The sequence below is a fragment of the Eschrichtius robustus genome, chromosome 8, assembly GCF_028021215.1.
Source record: "Eschrichtius robustus isolate mEscRob2 chromosome 8, mEscRob2.pri, whole genome shotgun sequence".
Lineage (NCBI taxonomy): Eukaryota > Metazoa > Chordata > Mammalia > Artiodactyla > Eschrichtiidae > Eschrichtius > Eschrichtius robustus.
Genome location: NC_090831.1, coordinates 14,835,641 through 14,855,531, shown reverse-complemented (window position 1 = coordinate 14,855,531; position 19,891 = coordinate 14,835,641). Strand labels below are relative to the sequence as shown.

General features: G+C 40.3%; 1 protein-coding gene across 3 annotated transcripts in view; it reads right to left on the bottom strand.

The window, feature by feature from the left end:
• Positions 1-19,607, bottom strand: part of AMPH (amphiphysin) — a 180,426-nt gene extending 160,819 nt beyond the window's left edge. For all 3 annotated transcript variants that reach the window (XM_068549884.1, XM_068549886.1, XM_068549885.1), the window contains exon 1: positions 19,539-19,607. In XM_068549884.1, coding sequence (XP_068405985.1) covers positions 19,539-19,607 — 69 coding nt within the window. The remainder of the gene's footprint in view (positions 1-19,538) is intronic.
• Positions 19,608-19,891: the final 284 nt, after the last annotated feature.

Sequence of the window (19,891 nt, the reverse complement as noted above, 5' to 3'; positions counted from 1 at the left end):
GTTTCTGTGCGAGAGCTTTCTCCAGTTGTGGCGAGCGAGGGCAACACTTCATCGGGGTGCGCGGGCCTCTCACTGTCGCGGCCTCTCCCGTTGCGGAGCACAGGCTCCAGACGCGCAGGCTCAGTAGTTGTGGCTCACGGGCCTAGTTGCTCCGCGGCACGCGGGATCTTCCCAGATCAGGGCTCGAACCCGTGTCCCCTGGATCGGCAGGCAGACTCTCACCCACTGTGCCACCAGGGAAGCCCTGTGAGGTCATATTCAATGGCACATCTTTCTCCTACTTCTCCTGGTGTTCAACTTCAGGGTGAGCGGTAAAGATTTTACAGGATGTTCATCTTGTAAGAAATGAAATGAACTTGGATAACCGGTAATTCTCTATGGTTTTTCCAAACCCATCTCTTGAGCCACTAAGACCCCAAGTTACTAGTACCTCCTTCCCAGATCCCATAAGCCTGTGAGCACCATGTTTATTAAAGTAGTTTGAGCTGCTAAAACTACCATGTAACCAAAAACAGGTGATTGTCACATGGGTTTGCCCCACTTTAAGAACAGCCAGTATATAAAATCCGAAAGTTGAGAAGATAACTGAGAGGTCCCAGGGGTACAAACATGATGACCCAAAAAGCAATGAATGACTCATGAAGGAATGAAACCATTTCAGGGACCAGACCACATGGAATCTCTCCCCAACCCGGGGCCACGACTTAAGACCCGACATTTTCTCAACTCAGCACTGCAGAAGAACATCATCAGAACCGATGAAAAGAACATTGCACTGCCAAGTTCTCAGTCATTTCAGAGAACGTGGGCTCTCTGGAACCAGACTTCCGAGACCAAATCCCAATGCCACCCTTAACTGGCTCAGTAACCGCAAGCAAACTGCTCAACCTTCTCCTTTCTGTGCTTCGGTCTCCTCATCTGTAAACTAGGGATAATAAGAACACCTACTTCATAGGTTTACTATGAGGGCTAAATGAGCCAATATAGGTAAATTGCTCACAATAGTGCCTAATGGATAGAAAACATCCAATTCTTCTTTTTTTCATGGCAAATTTCACTTTTTAAAATGTTTTTAGTTTTATACAATTTTTAAAGGTTACTTCCCATTTACAGTTATTACAAAATATTGGCTCTATTTCCCAGAAAACACCCAATTCTTTATGTAAACTAGACGAGGCGCAAGAATGAAGATGCCTCAAGTGCCAACTTCCCATAATCTTTCATTTCTCTCCTTAGTATATCAAATGCTAAAGAGGCAAATGAAGCCCAGGGCAGAGTCCCCGCTCCCACAGTGGAATGAAGAGGCCCCTTTCATCCGTGACGGCCTGGCAAGCTCTGTGGCAGGAAGATACAACAGAATGCAAAGGAAAGCCTTCCCCTCCACGGACAAGAGAAAAAGAGGTAGAATAAAAATGCATCCCCATTTTCCTCTCTCCTCCCTTTGAAGTAAGGATAATGTCAACGGCAAAAGAGAGCTTTGACACTGATGCCCCATGTAGCACTCTAGAAAGATCCTTTGTCAGCCTGCCCTACTTGCCAACCTTGGGCACAGCTACATCTCTGGGGCTGCACTAGGCAACCAGGTCAAGGGGAGCCTGAAGTTTAGATTCCTCAATGCCTTGATACTCATGTGGTGAACAGATAGTTACTTGGAAGTTTGGCCAAGAAACTCGCCAGATTGGAAGAGGGGTGTGGCTGTGGGGACCAGAGCCCAGTGTCAGTCTAGCCAAACGGCAGAAGAACATACAGGGCCAGAAGAAACCAAGGTGGGGCGGAGTCTCTTGAAGCACGCCATGCCACTGAGCCTTGCTTAAGCCCAGAGGTGCTCAGATCCTAACTTACTAAACCACATACACCTGCAGAGAAAGCCACCTGTGTGGACCAGAGACACGGATCCCAGAAGACAGGAGGTAGAATACAGCACATCAAAGAACCCTTGCCACCCTGAGACTCTTTGCACCACAATCCTCCTGCCCCTCGCCCCATGCACACAGGCGCCAGCTGTACCCTTCCTCTGGACATGTGAGTGGTAGTGTAATGGTCACCACTCCCCCACCACCGAGTTTAAACACAATATATTGACGGGTTCTTGAGAGAGGAATGTTCCTATGATTATGTGTAAAATATATAAAGTCATTTGTTCGTTAAACAAGGAGTCTTATGCTGATACAGCACGGGACACATACAACTCAGTCTGCAACACCAAACTTATCATTTGAAGATACAGGCTCTCTATAAACTCTCACACTTGCTGATGGGAGTGTAAATTTGATACATCACTTTGGAAGACTCTTTAGCCCTTTCTCCTAAAGCTAAATAATGCCTATCCTAAAGAATCAGAAATTCTATTCCGAGGTATTAACCCAAAAGAAATGAGTGGGTTTTGTCCACCGGAAGACATGTATAAGGAACGTGCACAGCAGCTGTATTCATAACAGCCAAATACCAGAAGCAAGCCAAATGCCTATCAACTGGAGGATGGATAAATAAATTGCGGGAGATTGTACAGGGTAATACTATTCATGAATAAAAAGGAATGAACTCCTATACACAGCAGCATGGACCACTCTCATACATACTGTGATGAGTGAAAGAAGTAAGATTCAAAAGAGCGCACACCGTATGACTCTGTTTATACAAATTTAAAGAACAGGTGAAACTAACCTATGGGAGTAGAGTCAGAATGGCGGCTACCCGGTAGGAAGAAGTGAACAGAAGAGAGGAAATATTAACTTGGAAGAAGCCTGAAGGAGTCTACTGGGTTCCAGAAACGCTCTTCAATTCATCGGAGTGTCAGTAACACGGATTATATGTTATACGTGTACATTTGTAAAATTTTGTCAAGCTGTACACCTAAGATTTTTTGCAAGTTAATACATGCATGTCATACCTCACTCTAAAAGCTTCCCCAAAACACACATGCACACACACACACACATAATGCACACAGATATGTGCATCTTTCAATTTCAGTTTGAGGAAGCAGAGTCTTTAGTGATGAGAGGAGGGTCAGCAATGTTACTATGTTACTCCAAACAGGTTGCTCTATACCCAAACTCTACAGGATCTCATCTAATGCACTCTGGAGATAAATGTAGATGTCTCCCTGGTCACCTCTAATAAAGACTCCCGGGCTTCCCTGGTGGCGCAGTGGTTAAGAATCTGCCTGCCAATGCAGGGGACACGGGTTCGAGCCCTGGTCTGGGAAGATCCGACATGCCGCGGAGCAACTAAGCCCGTGAGCCACAACTACTGAGCCTGCGCGTCTGAAGCCTGTGCTCCGCAACAAGAGAGGCCGCGACAGTGAAAGGTCCGCGCACCGCGATGAAGAGTGGCCCCCGCTCGCCACAGCTGGAGAAAGCCCTCGCACAGAAACGAAGACCCAACACAGCCAAAAATAAATAAATAAATTTTTTTAAAAAAATTAAAAAAAAAAATTTAAAGACTCCCTCTTCGTTTACCTGGGCCATCTCTACATACAGATCTCTAGTTACTATGGGATGGACAACTGGGAAAAGGTAGGCTACGGTGATTACATGCATGTAAGAAATTTTATTAGCCCTTAAATAACAGATTCTTTTTATAAGAATTTGTTTATATAAATTAAGAGTTTGGGATTAACATATACATACTACTATATATAAAATAGATAACCAACAAGGACCTACTGTATAGCACAGGGAGCTATACTCAATATTTTCTAATAACGTATAAGGGAAAAGAATCTGAAAATGAGTGTGTGTGTATATATATATATGAATTTTTGTGCTGTACACCTGAAGCTAGCACAACGTTGTAAATCAACTATACATCAATAAAAATAATGATAATTCTTTTAAACGTGTGATGAGGAGCCTGGAGTCATGGAGGGCACGTGTCACACATCCATGTTGAAACTATCACGATAACAGGGCTAACCTGGAGAGACACAGGTAAATCTGACTCTTCAAGGCGCAAGGACCATGACCCAAACCAGAACAGGACTGGGAGCCTGGACCAGTAGTTCCAGTATCCACCAAAGACTTTATTCTCCTTGCTGCTCTTCATGGAGTTTTGTGGATATGTTTAAGCCAAAAGACTTAAGACTTTAGACTCACTGGTGTTTAAGCTTTTTAAGGTCACATATCTTTTTGAGGATCTGATAAAAACTATGGGGAAGCAGGGGAAAAAAAAGCATAAAATGTTGCATATATTTTAAGTCTTAAGTAATACTTAATAGCACCTAACCACAGAACTGTAAAACTATTAAGAAGAGTCTGAAACCTCTTCTCAATAATCCAGTCTAACAGACTGTTGGTGTACATTTATTTACAATAAAGCTAAAGACTGATTCCTTATATTACTTTGTTTTTAGCTGGAGCTATATTTAATCAATGCGCTAACACTAGATATCTCCTACTATGATCTTGCTTTAGTCTTAAAAATGGAGAAATGAGCTAATTATTACCTAACAAATACAATCCATTTCATAAGAAATATATATTTTGAAACATGCAGTAACTGCACAGGTAAATGTAAAATATAAATGTATTTTCACTCATAACTCATTTTTTTATCCTAACTGATTTAAAAGACAATTGAATAAAGCAATAATTATAAATCTTGCTGATGGACATACAATACATAAAGATGTAATTTGTTTGACAACTACAGCACAAAAGAGAGAAGAGGAAATGGAATTGTGTGGGACCAAAGTTTTGTATACTATTGAAATTAAGGTAGCATTAATCTGAATTAGATTGTTACAAGTTAAGATGTTAATTGTAATTCCAGGGAAACCACCACGAAAGTAATTCAAAAAATATAGTAAAAGAAACAACAAGGAAATTAAAATGGCATACTACAAAATATCTATTTAACACAAAAAAGGCAGTGATGAGGAATCAAGGAACAAAAATAAATAAAATATAAATGGTAGACATAAATCCTACTCTGTCACTAATTACATTAAATGTAAAGAAATTAAACACTCTAAAAGGCAAACGTTGGCAGAATGGATTAAAAAAAAATCCAACTATATACTGTCTACAAGAGACACAAATTAGATTCAAAGACACAAATAGGTTAAGAGTGCAAGCATGGAAAAGATATACTATGCAAACAGTAACCAAAAGAGAGCTGCAGTGGCTATACTAATAACAGACAAAATAGACTTGAGGACAAAAATTGTTACTAGACACAAAGAGGGACATTTTATAATGACAAAACGGTCAATTCATGAAGAAGATATAAGAAATATAAACCTTTATATACCTAATCAAAGTGCACCAAAATACATAAAGTATAAATTGACAGAACTGAAGAGAAGAACAAACAATTCAAAAATAATAGTTGAACACTCCACTACCTTACTTTCAGTAATGGATAGAACAACTAAACAGAAAACCAATAAGAAAATAGAGGACCTGAACAACACTGTAAACCAAGTGGTCCTAACACACATCTATCTATACAACACTTTACTCAACAGCAGACTACAATTCTTCTCAAATGCACATGGTACATCCTCCAGAACAGATCATATGTTAGGCTATAAAACAAGACTCAATAAATTTTTTACAGTTTTATTGAGATATAATTGACATATAACGTTGTGTAAGTTTAAGGTATGCAACATAATGATTTGATATACGTATGTACAAATGGTCCCTGACTTAGGCTGGTTCGACTTACAATTTTTCAACTTACCATAGTGCAAAAGCGATACCCATTCAGTAGAAAGCATACTTCAAATTTTGAATTTTGACATTCTCCTGGGCTAGCAATATCCGGTACAATACAGGTATACCTCAGAGATATTGTGGGTTCAGTTCCAGACCACCACAATAAAGCAAATAACACAATAAAGCGAATATTGCAGTAAAGCTAGTCACACAAATTTTTTGGTTTCCCAATGCATATAAAAGTTATATTTACACTATACTGTAGCCTATTAAGTGATCAACAGCATGTGTCTAAAAAAACTACGTACATATCTTAATTAAAAAATCCTTTATTGGGAATTCCCTGGGGGTCCAGTGGTTAGGACTCCACGCTTTCACTGACAAGGGCCCGGGGTTCAATCCCTGGTCGGGGAATTAAGATCCCACAAGCCGCACAGCACGGCCAAATAAAATTAAAAATAAATTAAAAAAATAAAAATTACTTTATTGCTGAAAAATGCTAACCATCATCTGAGCCATCAGCTAGGCATAATCTTTTTGCTGGTAGAGAGTTTGAACTATTGCAAGAATTACCAAAATGTGACACAGAGACATGAAGAGCAAATGCTGTTGGGTAAATGGTGCCAATAGACTTGCTTGATGCAAGGTTGCCACAAACCTTCAATCTGCAGAAAATACATTATATGGGAAGTGCAATAAAGTGAAGCACAATAAAACAAGGTATGCCTGTACTCTCTCGTGATGCTGGGCAGCGGCAGTGAGTACAGCGCCCAGCCAGCCACGTGATCACGAGGGTGAACAACCAATACACTTACAAGCACTCTGTACCCAGACAACCCTCCCATTTTTCACTTTCAGTACAGTACTCATAAATTACATGAGATATTCAACACTTTATTATAAAATAGGCTTTACATTAGGTGATGTTGCCCAACTGTGGGCTAATATAAGTGTTCTGAGCATGTTTAAAGTAGCCTAGGCTAAGCTATGATGTTTGGTAGGTTAGGTGTATTAAATGCATTCTTCAACTTAGGGTATTTTTAACTTATGATGGCTTTATCAGGACTTAACCCCATCATATGTCAAGGAAGATCTGTACTTCAAAATGATTACCACAATAAGTTTAGTTAACATCCATCATGTCACATAGTTAAAAATTTTTTTCTTGTTTTGAGGACTTTTAAGATCTACTCTCTTAGCAAGTTTCAAATGTAGAGTACAGTCTTGTTAACTATAGTCAGCATACTGTACATTACATCCCCATAACTTATTTATCTTATAACTGGAAGTTTGTACCTTTGGCCACCTTCACCCAATTCCCCCACCCTCCATTCCCCAATAAATTTAAAGGATTGAAATCACATAAAGCATGTTATCCAACTACAATTGAATGAAATTAGAAATCATTAACAAGGGAAATTTTGAAAATTAATAAACCTGTGCAAACAAAACAACACACTCCTAAATACCCAATTGATAAAAAAAGAAATCAAAGGGAAATTGGAATATATCTTAGATAAATGAAAATGGAAACCCAACATACCAACTCTTATGGAATGCAGCTAATGCAAGAGAAAACCAATGAAACAAAAAATTGGTTTTTTGAAGAGATTAACAAAAGTGACAAGACTTTAGCTAGACTGACCAAGAAATAGAGAGGACTGAAATTATTAAAATCAGGAATGAAACAGGTGACATTACTACCAACCTTACAGAAATAGAAAGGAATACTACTACATAAAGGAACACTACGAACAAGTATATGCCAACAAATTAAATCAATAAACTAGATGAAATGGAAAATTTCTAGAAAGACTCAGCTACAAAAACTGACTCAAAAAGTCATAGAGAATCTGTGTGGACCTAAACAAGTTAAGAGATTTTATTAGCAATCAAAAAACTTCTCGCAAATAAAAAACCCAAGCCTAGATTGCTTCACTGGTGAATTCTACCAATATTAAGAGAAGAACTAACACCAATTCTTCACAAACTCTTCCCAAAAATTGGAGATAGGTCACTTCCCAATTCATTATTTGAGGCGATTCTTACTCAGATACAGAAAACAGACAAAAACATCACAAGGAATGAAAAGTGTAAAACAATATCCATTAAGAATAAAGACACAAGTTCTCAACAAATACCTTAAAAAAAATTAAACTTAGAATCTAATAATCCAGGTCCTATCAAATGGGGCTTCTTCCACAAGAGACCAAAACCATCCTCTGAGTTTTGACCACACTCTCTACTAGGTACATTAAGCAATCTCATTACTATTCACTCTACAGTAAAACATACAAAATCAATGTAATTATAAACATATCTCCCAAACTCGCCCATCTCCTTCTGTCACCCACCAAAAATACACAGCAGTTTTTTGAGACAAATATTTCTACTTTTTGTGACTGATGCATTAGCCAGCATTATTCTAAAATTATAATGGTTTTTACAGAACCAGATTTCACAGACTCCGATCTTCTATGCTATACAACACCCCTCATAAGGAAGACATTTGGCACTTGATGAAACATCTCCAATTTGGCCTCCACAAAACTGATTCCTTTGAAATCTAAGTAGGCTACGTTAAGCATAAGGATATTTTTAAGCATAGTATAGGGCACTGCTTTTCACCCTTTTCTTTCTACTACATTGGAGATAAATTTATAGTCACTGGGTGGAAGACAGCCTTATTCTCCAAATTATAACCCTGGAGTGGACCTAGGAGCTCATACCCACCACAGAATCTCAACCAAACGCCCTTCTCTAAAGCAGTGTGTTTTGCAGATTCATTAAACCTTTGAATTACCAGAGGAATTTATGAAAATGCATATTCCCAAGTCTTAATAAGAGATTCTGGTAAGTTTTTAAATAGGCCCAGGAATCTGCATTCTTAACTCACCCACTCCCCAAATGTTCCTGACTATTGAGAAAACACTACCCTGGAGGTACCTGATTTCCAGATTCACTCCCTATGCTTAACAGGAGCAACCACAGGCCAATACAGGTACCCAGGAGAGCCCTCTCCTGACCATGTTTCATAATGCTAGTGGTCCCCATGGTCACACGCATTTCCTACAGGGGTGGGAAGAAAAATCTGGACAATCGCTTTCCTAGACACTCAGAGAAGAACCCACTGAACAGGGAGCAGGTGGGAAGTTGATTTTTTGCTATAGAAACATGTAGGTTAAAGAGGCAGGATGTCTTGTACAGACGCCTCAAATATTGAGGAATTACAGGGCATGTGAAAGGTATCACACTGTTCTAGGCTGTGCTACCACGAAACGGGAGATCCTTCCAAGGCCTGGGCCATCTATGCTACTCAACTGTTAGCAACCATTACAGGTAGAGGAAGAGACTGCCTGCTACAAAAGATTCTCTTCCAAATTTAAGATTCTTCCCAAGCTGCAAATCATCTCAGATTATTCCTAAATTCAAGACCACAGCCTGCAAAATAATCAAGTCAATGCCTACAACGTAATTAAGTCAAGTTGCTGCCAGCCTTAACCACGTGTGTTCTCTCTCTTCTCTCTCTCTCTCTCTCATTAAAAGTTGGGAATCCAAGTGCATTCAAACCTTTTAAAGACAAACCAATGTTTCCAGATGTGTGGCATTTAAGAATTTTACAAGGGCTTTCATATTTATTTTGAGTTTCTGATGGTTTACGATAAGAGACCTTACAAATCCATAAAAGCAGATTGGGCTGGAGTTTACTGCTGTTATACAAAGGGATCTTTGTATGACAGATAATTCAGAGGGCAAGTCAGCTCTGAACCAGTGTCCTGCCTCTGTATCAAGGGGGAACTCTGACCTAGAAGGACCCTTCAACACGTGAGAGTAAAAATCTGATCACACAGAAGAGGGATTGCGACTACAGAAGGACCATCCCAGTTAGGGACCACTTTGCCACTTTGATAAATATGCAAATGGTAGAAGAGACCATTTATAAAGCCAACGCTAACAGTCGATTCTCATTATCTATTGTATATTCTACAGCTCTTCTTCTTTTTTTTTTTTACAGCTCTTATTTTTATCTTATTTAGTTGAATAAGGGCAAAGAGTCTGATGTTTAGAATGCTTACTGGCTCCTAAAATCCCCACGCTCTTACCCTACTCCCCCTTGCCTGGACGGCTACAACTCATCCTTAGGATCTTAGCTTAAAATCTACCTGCTTCAGATAGGTATATGCAATCCTCTCACTCTAGGTGAGTTCTCTAGTTACATTGACAAATGGTTTTTTTCTCCTCAGAGAATTTTTAATTATGATTTTTCATTAATAACTATTTAGTTATTAGTATATTCAAAGATTTCTCTCTTGACCACCCCCTGCTGGTCTTTGTTGAATGCTATATTACAAGTGCCTAGCAAGTGCCTTTTGGGCCTTAGATTCTTTTTTTTTTTTTTAATTTTTATTGGAGTATAGTTGATTCACAATGTTGTGTTAGTTTCAGGCGTACAGCAAAGTGAATCAATTATACATGTACATATATCCACTCTTTTTTTAGATTGTTTTCCCATATAGGTCATTACAGAGTATTGAGTAGAGTTCCCTGGGCTATAGAGTAGGTCCTTATTAGTTATCTATTTTATATATAATAATGTGTATATGTCAATCCCAATCTCCCAATTTCTCTCTCCCCCACCCCGGTAACCATAAGTTTGTTTTCTACATCTGTGACTCTATTTGTTTTGTAAATAAGTTCATTTGTACCATATCTTTAGATTCCACATGTAAGTGATGTAATATGGTATTTGTCTTTCTCTGACTTACTTCACTCAGTATGACAACCTCTAGGGTCCATCCATGTTGCTGCAAATGGCATTATTTCACTTTTTTATGGCTGAGTAATATTCCATTGAATATATGTACCACATCTTCTGTATCTATTCCTCTGTTAATGGACATTTAGGTTGGTTCCATGTCCTGGCTATTGTAAATAGTGCTGCAATGAACGTTGGGTGCATGTGTCTTTTAGATTCTTAATAAATGATTCTAAATGAATAACTGAATTTTACCAGGTTGATTTCACAATCGAATATATTAACTATTAGAATATGTAAATTTAGCATCCTTTTACTCAACAGGTGTCAGGTGCCATAACAAAAGTGCATTTATTCATAGGTCTATGTGTATTTTATTAAATCATTATAGGCACTTTAAGATAGAAAAAATGTGTATATATGTGTGTGTACATATATATATGTACACATATACTTTTTTTTTTTCAGGTTCTTCCCACTTATGAACTAAACTTTCAACTAAAGAACTATATGAGAATAAGATGAAAATGACCAAAATCATGGTTTTCTGATTTTCGTACATGTAAGTAGCTTCAGGGCAATCAAAATATATATATAAGTATATTATGCATAGCAAATATTTCAAAACTAAGATCTTTTTCATGGCTTTATCCAACATTATTCCTAATAAGAGATTTACTCAATATATATTCAGGAAATATATCTAACTTAAGCACTACACTTAAATTTAGACTTACTCTGAATCAGTAAGAATGAAGTTTCAGCTTCACTTATTAAAAGTTGGCCTTTGGATGTGTTCTCAGGAAAACGTGATTACTCTCATGTTAATTTTGCACAATGCTGTGTATGTAGTCTTATTATATACTTTCATCAGTGAATTCCTCAAACTGTGATGATGACAGCTTCATTATGTAAATGTTAGCCATTATAGAGAATATCTGGAAAATTATATCTGCAACGTAAGAAATCTTTACATCTGTTATCCCTTCTTACAAGCCCACAGGCTCAGTTATTTCCTCGGGAGTTCTACTCAGACAGCCCCTAATTTAAGTGGCTAGAAAAATAAAAAATTGTGTTTGAAGAGTCAAGTGGAAATTCCCAGACCTTAAAAAGTCAGAACATACTTTTTAAAATACTCTTTGCCTTCTCGACTCATCCCCTCACAAAGTGCTTCACAACATTTTTTTGAAACTTAATCTCACACACACACACACACACACACACACACACCCTTAAATGGACCAATGGCCCAAAAGAAAGTCAGCTTACAGGAAAGGATGCTGGAGGTCCTCTAAGGTAGTATTCCCAAACTGCAGGCTGGAAATCAATTTGGCATGTCCCCTTAGCACGTTATTAAAAACAGAACAGAGTGGAGTGGCATGGAATGGAATGGGTAATCAGTGTTTGCTGATATTGAATTTCCTAACTTAGAAACCCTGGCATGATGGGAAATCTTGGAGCGAGAAGCTGTGTATGTAAAAGTATATTTGGAAATAATAAGCCCACTGATAAAGAGCTCACATATTTGGAACTCAGGCATGCTGTGACACAGTGGCCATAGTTGAGTATAATCCTGGAGAGAAAGGCTTCCTGGCCCTGCCCTCACTGTGAGAACCATCAGTGGGGCCACCATGTTCCTGACACACTGCAGTGCTCACCCCGGGGGACAAAGAGTGACATCTGAATGCTGGACTCCTTTTTAGAACCCTTTTCCATAAGGCCATGGTAAAAACCACAGACTTCTTTAGAGAAGGGACGCTCCCCATAGGATTTCTGAACTTATCACAGGACGGGGACCCCAGGGAGGAGTAAGAGATTCTCATGATATACTGGATGTGATGTTGAAACCATTTAATTAGAGTATTTTTTTAAATGGGACCTAATGTTATACCTCTAGTAAAGTGGACCATATTATTTACACAAGTATTTCGGGTATTTTAAGTTGTATCAGTCCATAGACAAGCTGACTTTTAAAGTATGACTTATGGAACACACACACACACAATATGCTATGTTGTAAAGGATAATGATAACTCTTACTAATATTAAAATCTCAATCCCTACAGTTCTAATTCCCTGTTCCTGGAGAAAGAAGGATACATGGGTATATGCGTGTTTATGTGTAAAAAAAAAATGAAGAAAGAAACCTTACTGTCAAGAATGTCCTCAGAATTATTTTTAGTTTTGTCAGTTCCTAATACAGCCAGAGAAAATTATCTTAATAAATGAGAAGGTAGAAGCTTGTACAACGTAGAAGCGGACAACAACAAAGTCTTCTGATGATCTTAAAAGGGGAAACCCTGGATGTGTCTCAGAGACTCAGTCTCCAAAGTGTCCTCAAACGTAAACATGGTCATACAAGCTACTCTTCCACAGACAAGGCCCTGGGATCCATGGAAAGTGTCTCCTGGTCAGAGCAGGGTATTCCTTCTCCCATTCAATCTGCATAAATAAACAAACACAGGCACGTACACATCAGCACATGCACACGCAAACACCATCCACATGTCTCCCTTTGAGAACAAACCAAGATGTGGGCACCAGCAAGGCAACAATTTTTTAAAAAAAACCCACAAATGTCACACAATTAGGCATGGAAGGAGACTACTCTCTTTTTCTTGCCATATCACACAATCAGCATGGGGTTGAACCACAGGATTTTACCAATATTTGACTGTTTGACTTACAAAAATAACAATTTAGTACAGTTCAACCTAGTATTGATGGAGTTCCCACCATCCTCAGAACTCATAAGGTTAATTTTATTTGATATACTACCTCCACAAAATGACAATTCAAATGACAGTGATACGTAGTGACACCTTTATGATAATTTCACAGAAGTCAGAGAAAGAATAATGTGGAAGGATGCTTTCAGACAATGTGTTTGCAGGGTTGGGAAGTAAACCAGCAAGAACATACAAAGTCAAATCATCACCGAGTACGTACAATTCACAAGACATTTGGTCCTTGTCCTCCAGCAATTTACTCGGGAAGTTATAATGCAAGAAAAAAATCGCACCTATTATTTTACAATAATTACTCAGGGCAGATAAACTGGCACAAAGAATATCAAACAGTGCATGTCTTTAGAGTTTAAATAGCATAACTCTCTTATTAAAACAAAAAACAACAATCTAATGCTGAAAAAGGCTAGTATTATACCAAAGGCTTCCCTGCTCACTAGAGTCACATTAAAAAAAATGTTTAAATCTTAAAAAATGTTTAAAGTGCTCCACCAATTTAAACATTGCATAGAGGTCAAGGAGGCTTAAGACCAAATAAATGTCACTGGATTTCACAAATGAATAAAGATGGACAAAAAAATCCCAAAGGGATTAAATATTTAAGTAAAAAAGGCCTCTGGATAAACAGGCAGACTGACTGTATGTGTTTATATCTGTCTCCTCCCCAAGCCCAACAAAAAACAGCAAAGGAATAAAAAGGTATGAACATACATGGATAAAAAGAGGAGAGGCACTACTAGTGGATGAGTTCAATACATTTTACAGAAGCAGAAAAGTAGATAAAAGAACGGAAACAACTCAGCAGAATAGAGAAAGCTACTTTTTAAAAGTGCCTGTACAGGCAACCAATGAAAAAGCAGCCAATTCTCACTGCACAGTCACACACACAAACACACTCCGGCTTAAAACCTGGTTCTACCAAGTACTACAGAAAGTGAGGCTAAAGCACAACAATGACAATGGGGGACAGTCATTAGATGTGCCTTCAAGTCCCTTCCTCAACCCCAACATTGGCAAGGAAAGACCCAGGATGACAGCTATGTAGCAGGCCTAGAAAAAAAAAATCAGCCCAGATTACAGCAAAAGGGCAGAGGCTCCAAACAGAGGGGAGTTGTGAGTGGTGTCGCTCACTGGAGGATATAATTGCATTACCTGATATATTGAACCTTTGATAATGATATTGACAGGCATTTGACAGAGCTGATGAAGCAAGAACAAACAATTCTAAATAGTTCATAAAAAAATAAGCAAACAGAAATAAAGGCTATTATTAACTCTAGGGAAACAAAAAGCTGTATGGAAAACCTAATCTTCAGATAAGACTTCATTAAAATTTTAAACACACACAAAGGGCACCATTAAGAAAGTAAAAAGGCAAGCCACCTTCTAGGAGAAAATATTTGCAAATTGTCTATCTGACAAAGGATTCATATCCTGAATATATAAAGAACTACATACCAAGAAGAAAACAACAAGCAACCCAAATAAAACACATAGGCAAAAAACTTTAACAGACACTTTGCAAAAGAAGATACCAAAATAACCAACAAGCATTATACAAGAAAAGATGTTCATCAGGGAAATGATGGTAAAGGAATTAAAAAGGTATGAACATAAACAAGACAAAGAACAGAAGAGACATGAGGGAAGACAGATATCTGGTTTATAACAGAAATGTTCTATAACTTGATCTGGGTGGTAGCTATATGGAAATCCATATACATAAAAATCCACCGAGCTGAATATTAAGATTTGTACACTTTAGTCAACAAACATTATACTTTATCTGATGTTATCAAGTAAGCTTTTTTAAAAATTTTTATTTTATATTGGAGTATTGTTGATTAACAATGTTGTGTTAGTTTCAGGTGTACAGCAAAGTTATTCCGTTATACATATTCACGTATCTACTCTTTTTCTATACTTTAATTTTTAAAAAATATAATCCTCAGCAATCAACAATTTTTGCTCTATTATTAGGGGATATGGAAGTAGAAGGATGAATGTAAGAGAGCTAAATCTTTACCGGTCTTCACCAAATAAGAAAGGATAGATACTTTCCTATCTTAAGCTTATTTGTGATTAGTAATAGCTGCCTCTGGGGAAACAAGACTGGCAGTTGAGGAAAGGAGAGACAGGGGACTGCTATTTTTCATAATAAGCCTTTTACTAATATTTGATTTTTTTAAACTGTGCATATATTAACTTGATGGGAAATTTTTAAGTGAATGTTAAGTTATAAGCTCTTAGCTATGTGATTATTTACACAACCACGGGGCAGAGAAGGCCTTTGAAGTGCGTCGCGGTGGACACCTTTCATTTTGCCAGCGCAGTGCCCATTCCCTTTTCTGTGCTCTGATTCTCCCTCCTCCACCAGCAGTACAGATGGTCTAGGGGAAATTTCTCCACCCCAGCTTCCGTAGTAGCCTGTGACTCAGGCCCAATCCAACCCATGGCCCTGGCCCTCGGCCAGAGATATTTTCTTTTCCAGGGATAGGCACAAGCCCAAATTTGGGCCGATGAGGGCTATACTGAGGAGTTCTCTGTAAATGTGGCCTAGCCTAGAGGGGCTGACAGCCATCTTGCCACCAAAAGAGAAGAACGTGCCCAAGAATGGGGCTGACAGGATGGACAGCAGAGATGAGAGATGAGGAAAAGACACCTGAGCCCTGATGCCTGTGGTTGAGCCCCGGTTCCATGCAGGTCTGAAGTCTGTCTTCCCCTGCCGTTTTCATAATTATAAGAGGCAGTACCACGTAAGGAGAAAGTATTGGACTGCGTGGCTTCAAACTTCAGCTTTACTGCATACTGTGTGACCTTGGGCCTGTCACTTGACCTCTTCCTAATCTATAAAATAGGAATAGTAATGGTACCAACCTCATAGAATCAAATGAGTTAACATGTAACACACACACCTATGCGCATATACAAACATATATTTATTAAAATCTCATTTAAATTTATGTGTGCAAGAACCATATTTTTACTTTCAATTAAATCCTCTTCTTTCCTTAAGCCAGTTTGAATTGAGTTTTCTGATACTTACAAGTGGCAGGATCCTAATTCAACAGCCAAAAGAGAAACCATGCAAAATCAATCGATAGATTTAAGCAAATATATAAAACATACACATAATATAAACATAAATGTGCTCTATAACAGAAAAAAAATCCTCAAAAAATTAAAAAGTAAATAGAAAAGGAAGAAATAATGTTTGGATTGATAAACTTTCTGCCCTTACAAATAACAAGATGGAGATGCTACACAAAATAGGTACAAATATCAACACACAATTCACAAATGAAACAAAACAAGAACGCAAGAAACTAACGTTCGGGTTTTAAAAATCAAACATGAAATAAACAGGAACTAACTTTTTCCGATGTGAAATCTAAAGAGTGCTTTAAATTTTATTATCTGGTGTTGGCAAATGTCCCATGGACTGCTAGTGAGAATGTAAACTGACACAACCTTTCTGAAAGGCAATCTAGCTACAATAAAAAGCACACCTTTGACACCATAATTCTTCTTCCAGGAATTCATCTAAGGAGATACTTAAGTGTGTGTGGGAACATTTTCCCTATAAGTTTTCTCACTCATTGTATTTATATTCGAAAACACTGGAAACTGAGTGTCCAAAAAACAGGGGGTCCATTAAAACTCATACATATCCAATACTGTTCAGTCACTTATAATAGTGATGGAAAATATGTACATCTATTGAAGAACGTTCATGATTATTAAACGAAATAAACAAGTTACAAAACCATATAGGATGCGCCTGTTTTAGTTGTATAAATATATACACACACGTAAGGAAACAAATGTACTGGGATACATATCAAATGACTGTGAAATCTCTGAGTGGTAGAATTTATGTGTCCTAATTTGTTGGTGCGTTTTTTTTTCCCCTTATATATATATTTCATTCTTTCTCCAATGAACCTTCACAGACTTTCAATAAGAAAAAATGTACCTTAAATTCATAGAAAGCCATAAATTACCTCTTAGTGTAGTTTCAGTCATGCATTTGGAGCCAAAATGCATGCAAACTGTTAGGTGGAGTACAGGTGATAGAAAAGTCGAGGGAGTGGACAAGCTTTTGAGAAAATGTGGTGGTAGAAACAAGGAGCAAAGGGTCTCAAAAACATACATAGCATATCATTATTGCAATGGAGCACCTGGATAAGAGGAGAAGACCGAAGATGCAAAAAGAAGGAATCACTGGGGGAGATGTCTTATGAAGCCCAAACAGCAACACAATGCTTTCCATTGTCCCGCAGCTTCTGTTTGGGCTCGATTGGGCTGCCTTATCTGGATTCCCACATGCCCTTCTCCCATGCGCTGCATGGGCTCAGAACTTACCCAGGGGCAGAACCCATACTCTCAGCCTCTTGGTGTCTTAACCCCCTAAGCTAAGTACAACAGGCAGTTTTCATCCGCAGCTTTCCCCAGGGAAGAAAGTAGGACACTTGAAGCCCTGCTCAAGGATCCCCTAGGCCACCTTGATTAACCACCAACCACAACTGCAATCATAATACACACCACTATGAAAAAGTGAGTTTTCAACAATTCATAAGGGTTTGAATGCTCTCTAAGTCAGATTACATTTTCTTTTCAGTTATTTCTGGCATATTAACAGCTGGTGACCTAGATTAAAAAATAATTTAATATGTCAAAAGGCAAACTGTATCAATAAATTCCCTCACAGATGGGAAGTGGATTCAATGAAAAGCTTCAGACCTAAAATTCAAGTACTTACTTGGAAGGAGGGAGAGGGTGGGGAGGAATACCTACCACTGGGTGAAATGAAGTATGGGAAAATGATGACAAAACCTGTCCAGGATCCCAGCAGATCATGGCTACTTTCTGCACAAGTAGCCAGGGACTGGAAAGGGGCAGGAAGCCTTGTTAATTCAGCTGCTAAAGGAGCTGCAGGAGGAGCTTCAGGATGAGCTTGGATAGATATTAAAAGAAATACAATCCTCTTACTGCGTTGAGAGCATGCATGTGTGAAGGGAGGGCCTAGAGGCAGCCATCCAGCCTCTGGGCATGCAGACAGGCAAAGGAATCAGTGCCCCCTTCAGCTGAGTTCATGGGGGTCAATGGGAACTGGGGGGTGGGGCGGCCTGAGCCTAAGTCTGAAAAGGGAAATTCACCGTCATAGTGGGCAACGCGGCAAATCTGACTTCCAGTAAAACAGGAAACCGCTAAACATCCAGAATCCCAGGGATGGAAAATAGTTCCACGTGAAAGAGAACACAGTTCAAGTGACACAGACCGCGGGGCTCATTAGCCGGTGTCCATTTTCAAGTACAATGCTTCATCTACAATATGAATGTCCTTTGCCCGGGACACAAATGAAGACCTCAGTGCTGGCAAGGTCTTGATGACAAGCAGTGGGCAGGGAAGCCAGGAAAGCCCAGTGCCTGCTACTGTATCTCTCCAACTGCTCGGGGCTGGGCTTGATTTGGACATGACGTTCATTTGTGCCCACCTCTCGGGGAGAAAAATAAATTACTGTGACCAGTCTTGAGGGGCTTGTGAAACACCAGGGAACCCAACCCGTGCAACATGGATTTTCTTTTTTTTTTTAATGCAATAAAACGCCCTCCTCTGTGCAAAAATATGCAGAGAACTGTTAGGTTCAGGTCATATTTATTTTTGACCTTCCAGAGAAGGACACTGGCGTCAAAAGGGATACACATACAGAGAGACCCCTCAAAAAAAAAAAAAAAAAAAAAGGAAGAAAAAACGAAATAAGTGTGCATCTAGATCTCGGTTTTGAACTTCAGGATTCACTCCACAGTACTGTATTAAAGCCCTTGGCTCTTCGCGATCAGCCTTCTTAATCCAAACAGATTTCTTCGTAGATAGCTTCTGTGCTAAATCGCTCGTTCCTGCTGCACCCAAGTAGCCAGGAAATCCCGCCGGAGGAAGGACAGCGCCGCAATCTCCCGCCGGGACCTGCGGGCCGCGTCCCCAACAGCCGCCTGCGGGCGCGCGGCCAGCGGGCGCCGGGAGGAAGACGCGCTCAGCTCCGGGAGTCGCGGGCGACCCGCCACACCTGCCACAGCTCGTGCCGGGCGCCCGCCCAGGAGGGCGGGGAGCGCGGCCAGCCGCGCGGGGAGCGGCGAGGCAGCCGGGAGACCCGGGCCGACCCCGCGCCTCCCGGGACAGGGGCTGCGCGCCCCCGGCGCTCCAGCCTTCCCGCCGGCTCCCCGCAGCGCCGGGTGCCGCCTTGCTGCAGTGGCTGCGGCGGAAGACAGGGTGTCCCCGCGACCCCGGCCCGGCCTCCTGCGCTCCCCCCACCCCACCCCCGCCCCGGCCGGCTCGGCCCTGCCCGCCGCGTCCCCGCCACCCGCTTCTGACCTTTTCCTGCGCGCGGTTGAGTCGCTTCTGGACGTTCTTGGCGAAGATGCCCGTCTTGATGTCGGCCATGGCTGCGGGTCCGCGGAGGCTGCGAGGAGCGGAGCTGGCGGCGAGGAGGAGCGGGAGGAGGAGGAGGAGGAGGAGGAGGAGGAGGAGGAGGAGGAGCGGGAGAGGAGGAGCGGGAGAGGCGGCGAGGAGCCGCCGAGCGCCAGAAGGGGTGAGGGAGGGGCGCGGCGGCGGGGACCCGCTTAAAGCGACAGAGCGGAGGCGGGACGCGCCGGGCCGGGTGGTGACACGGGTGGCGAGCTAAAGAGAGAGAAGAAGCCAAAAGTCGAAATGCCCAGAGAGCGCCC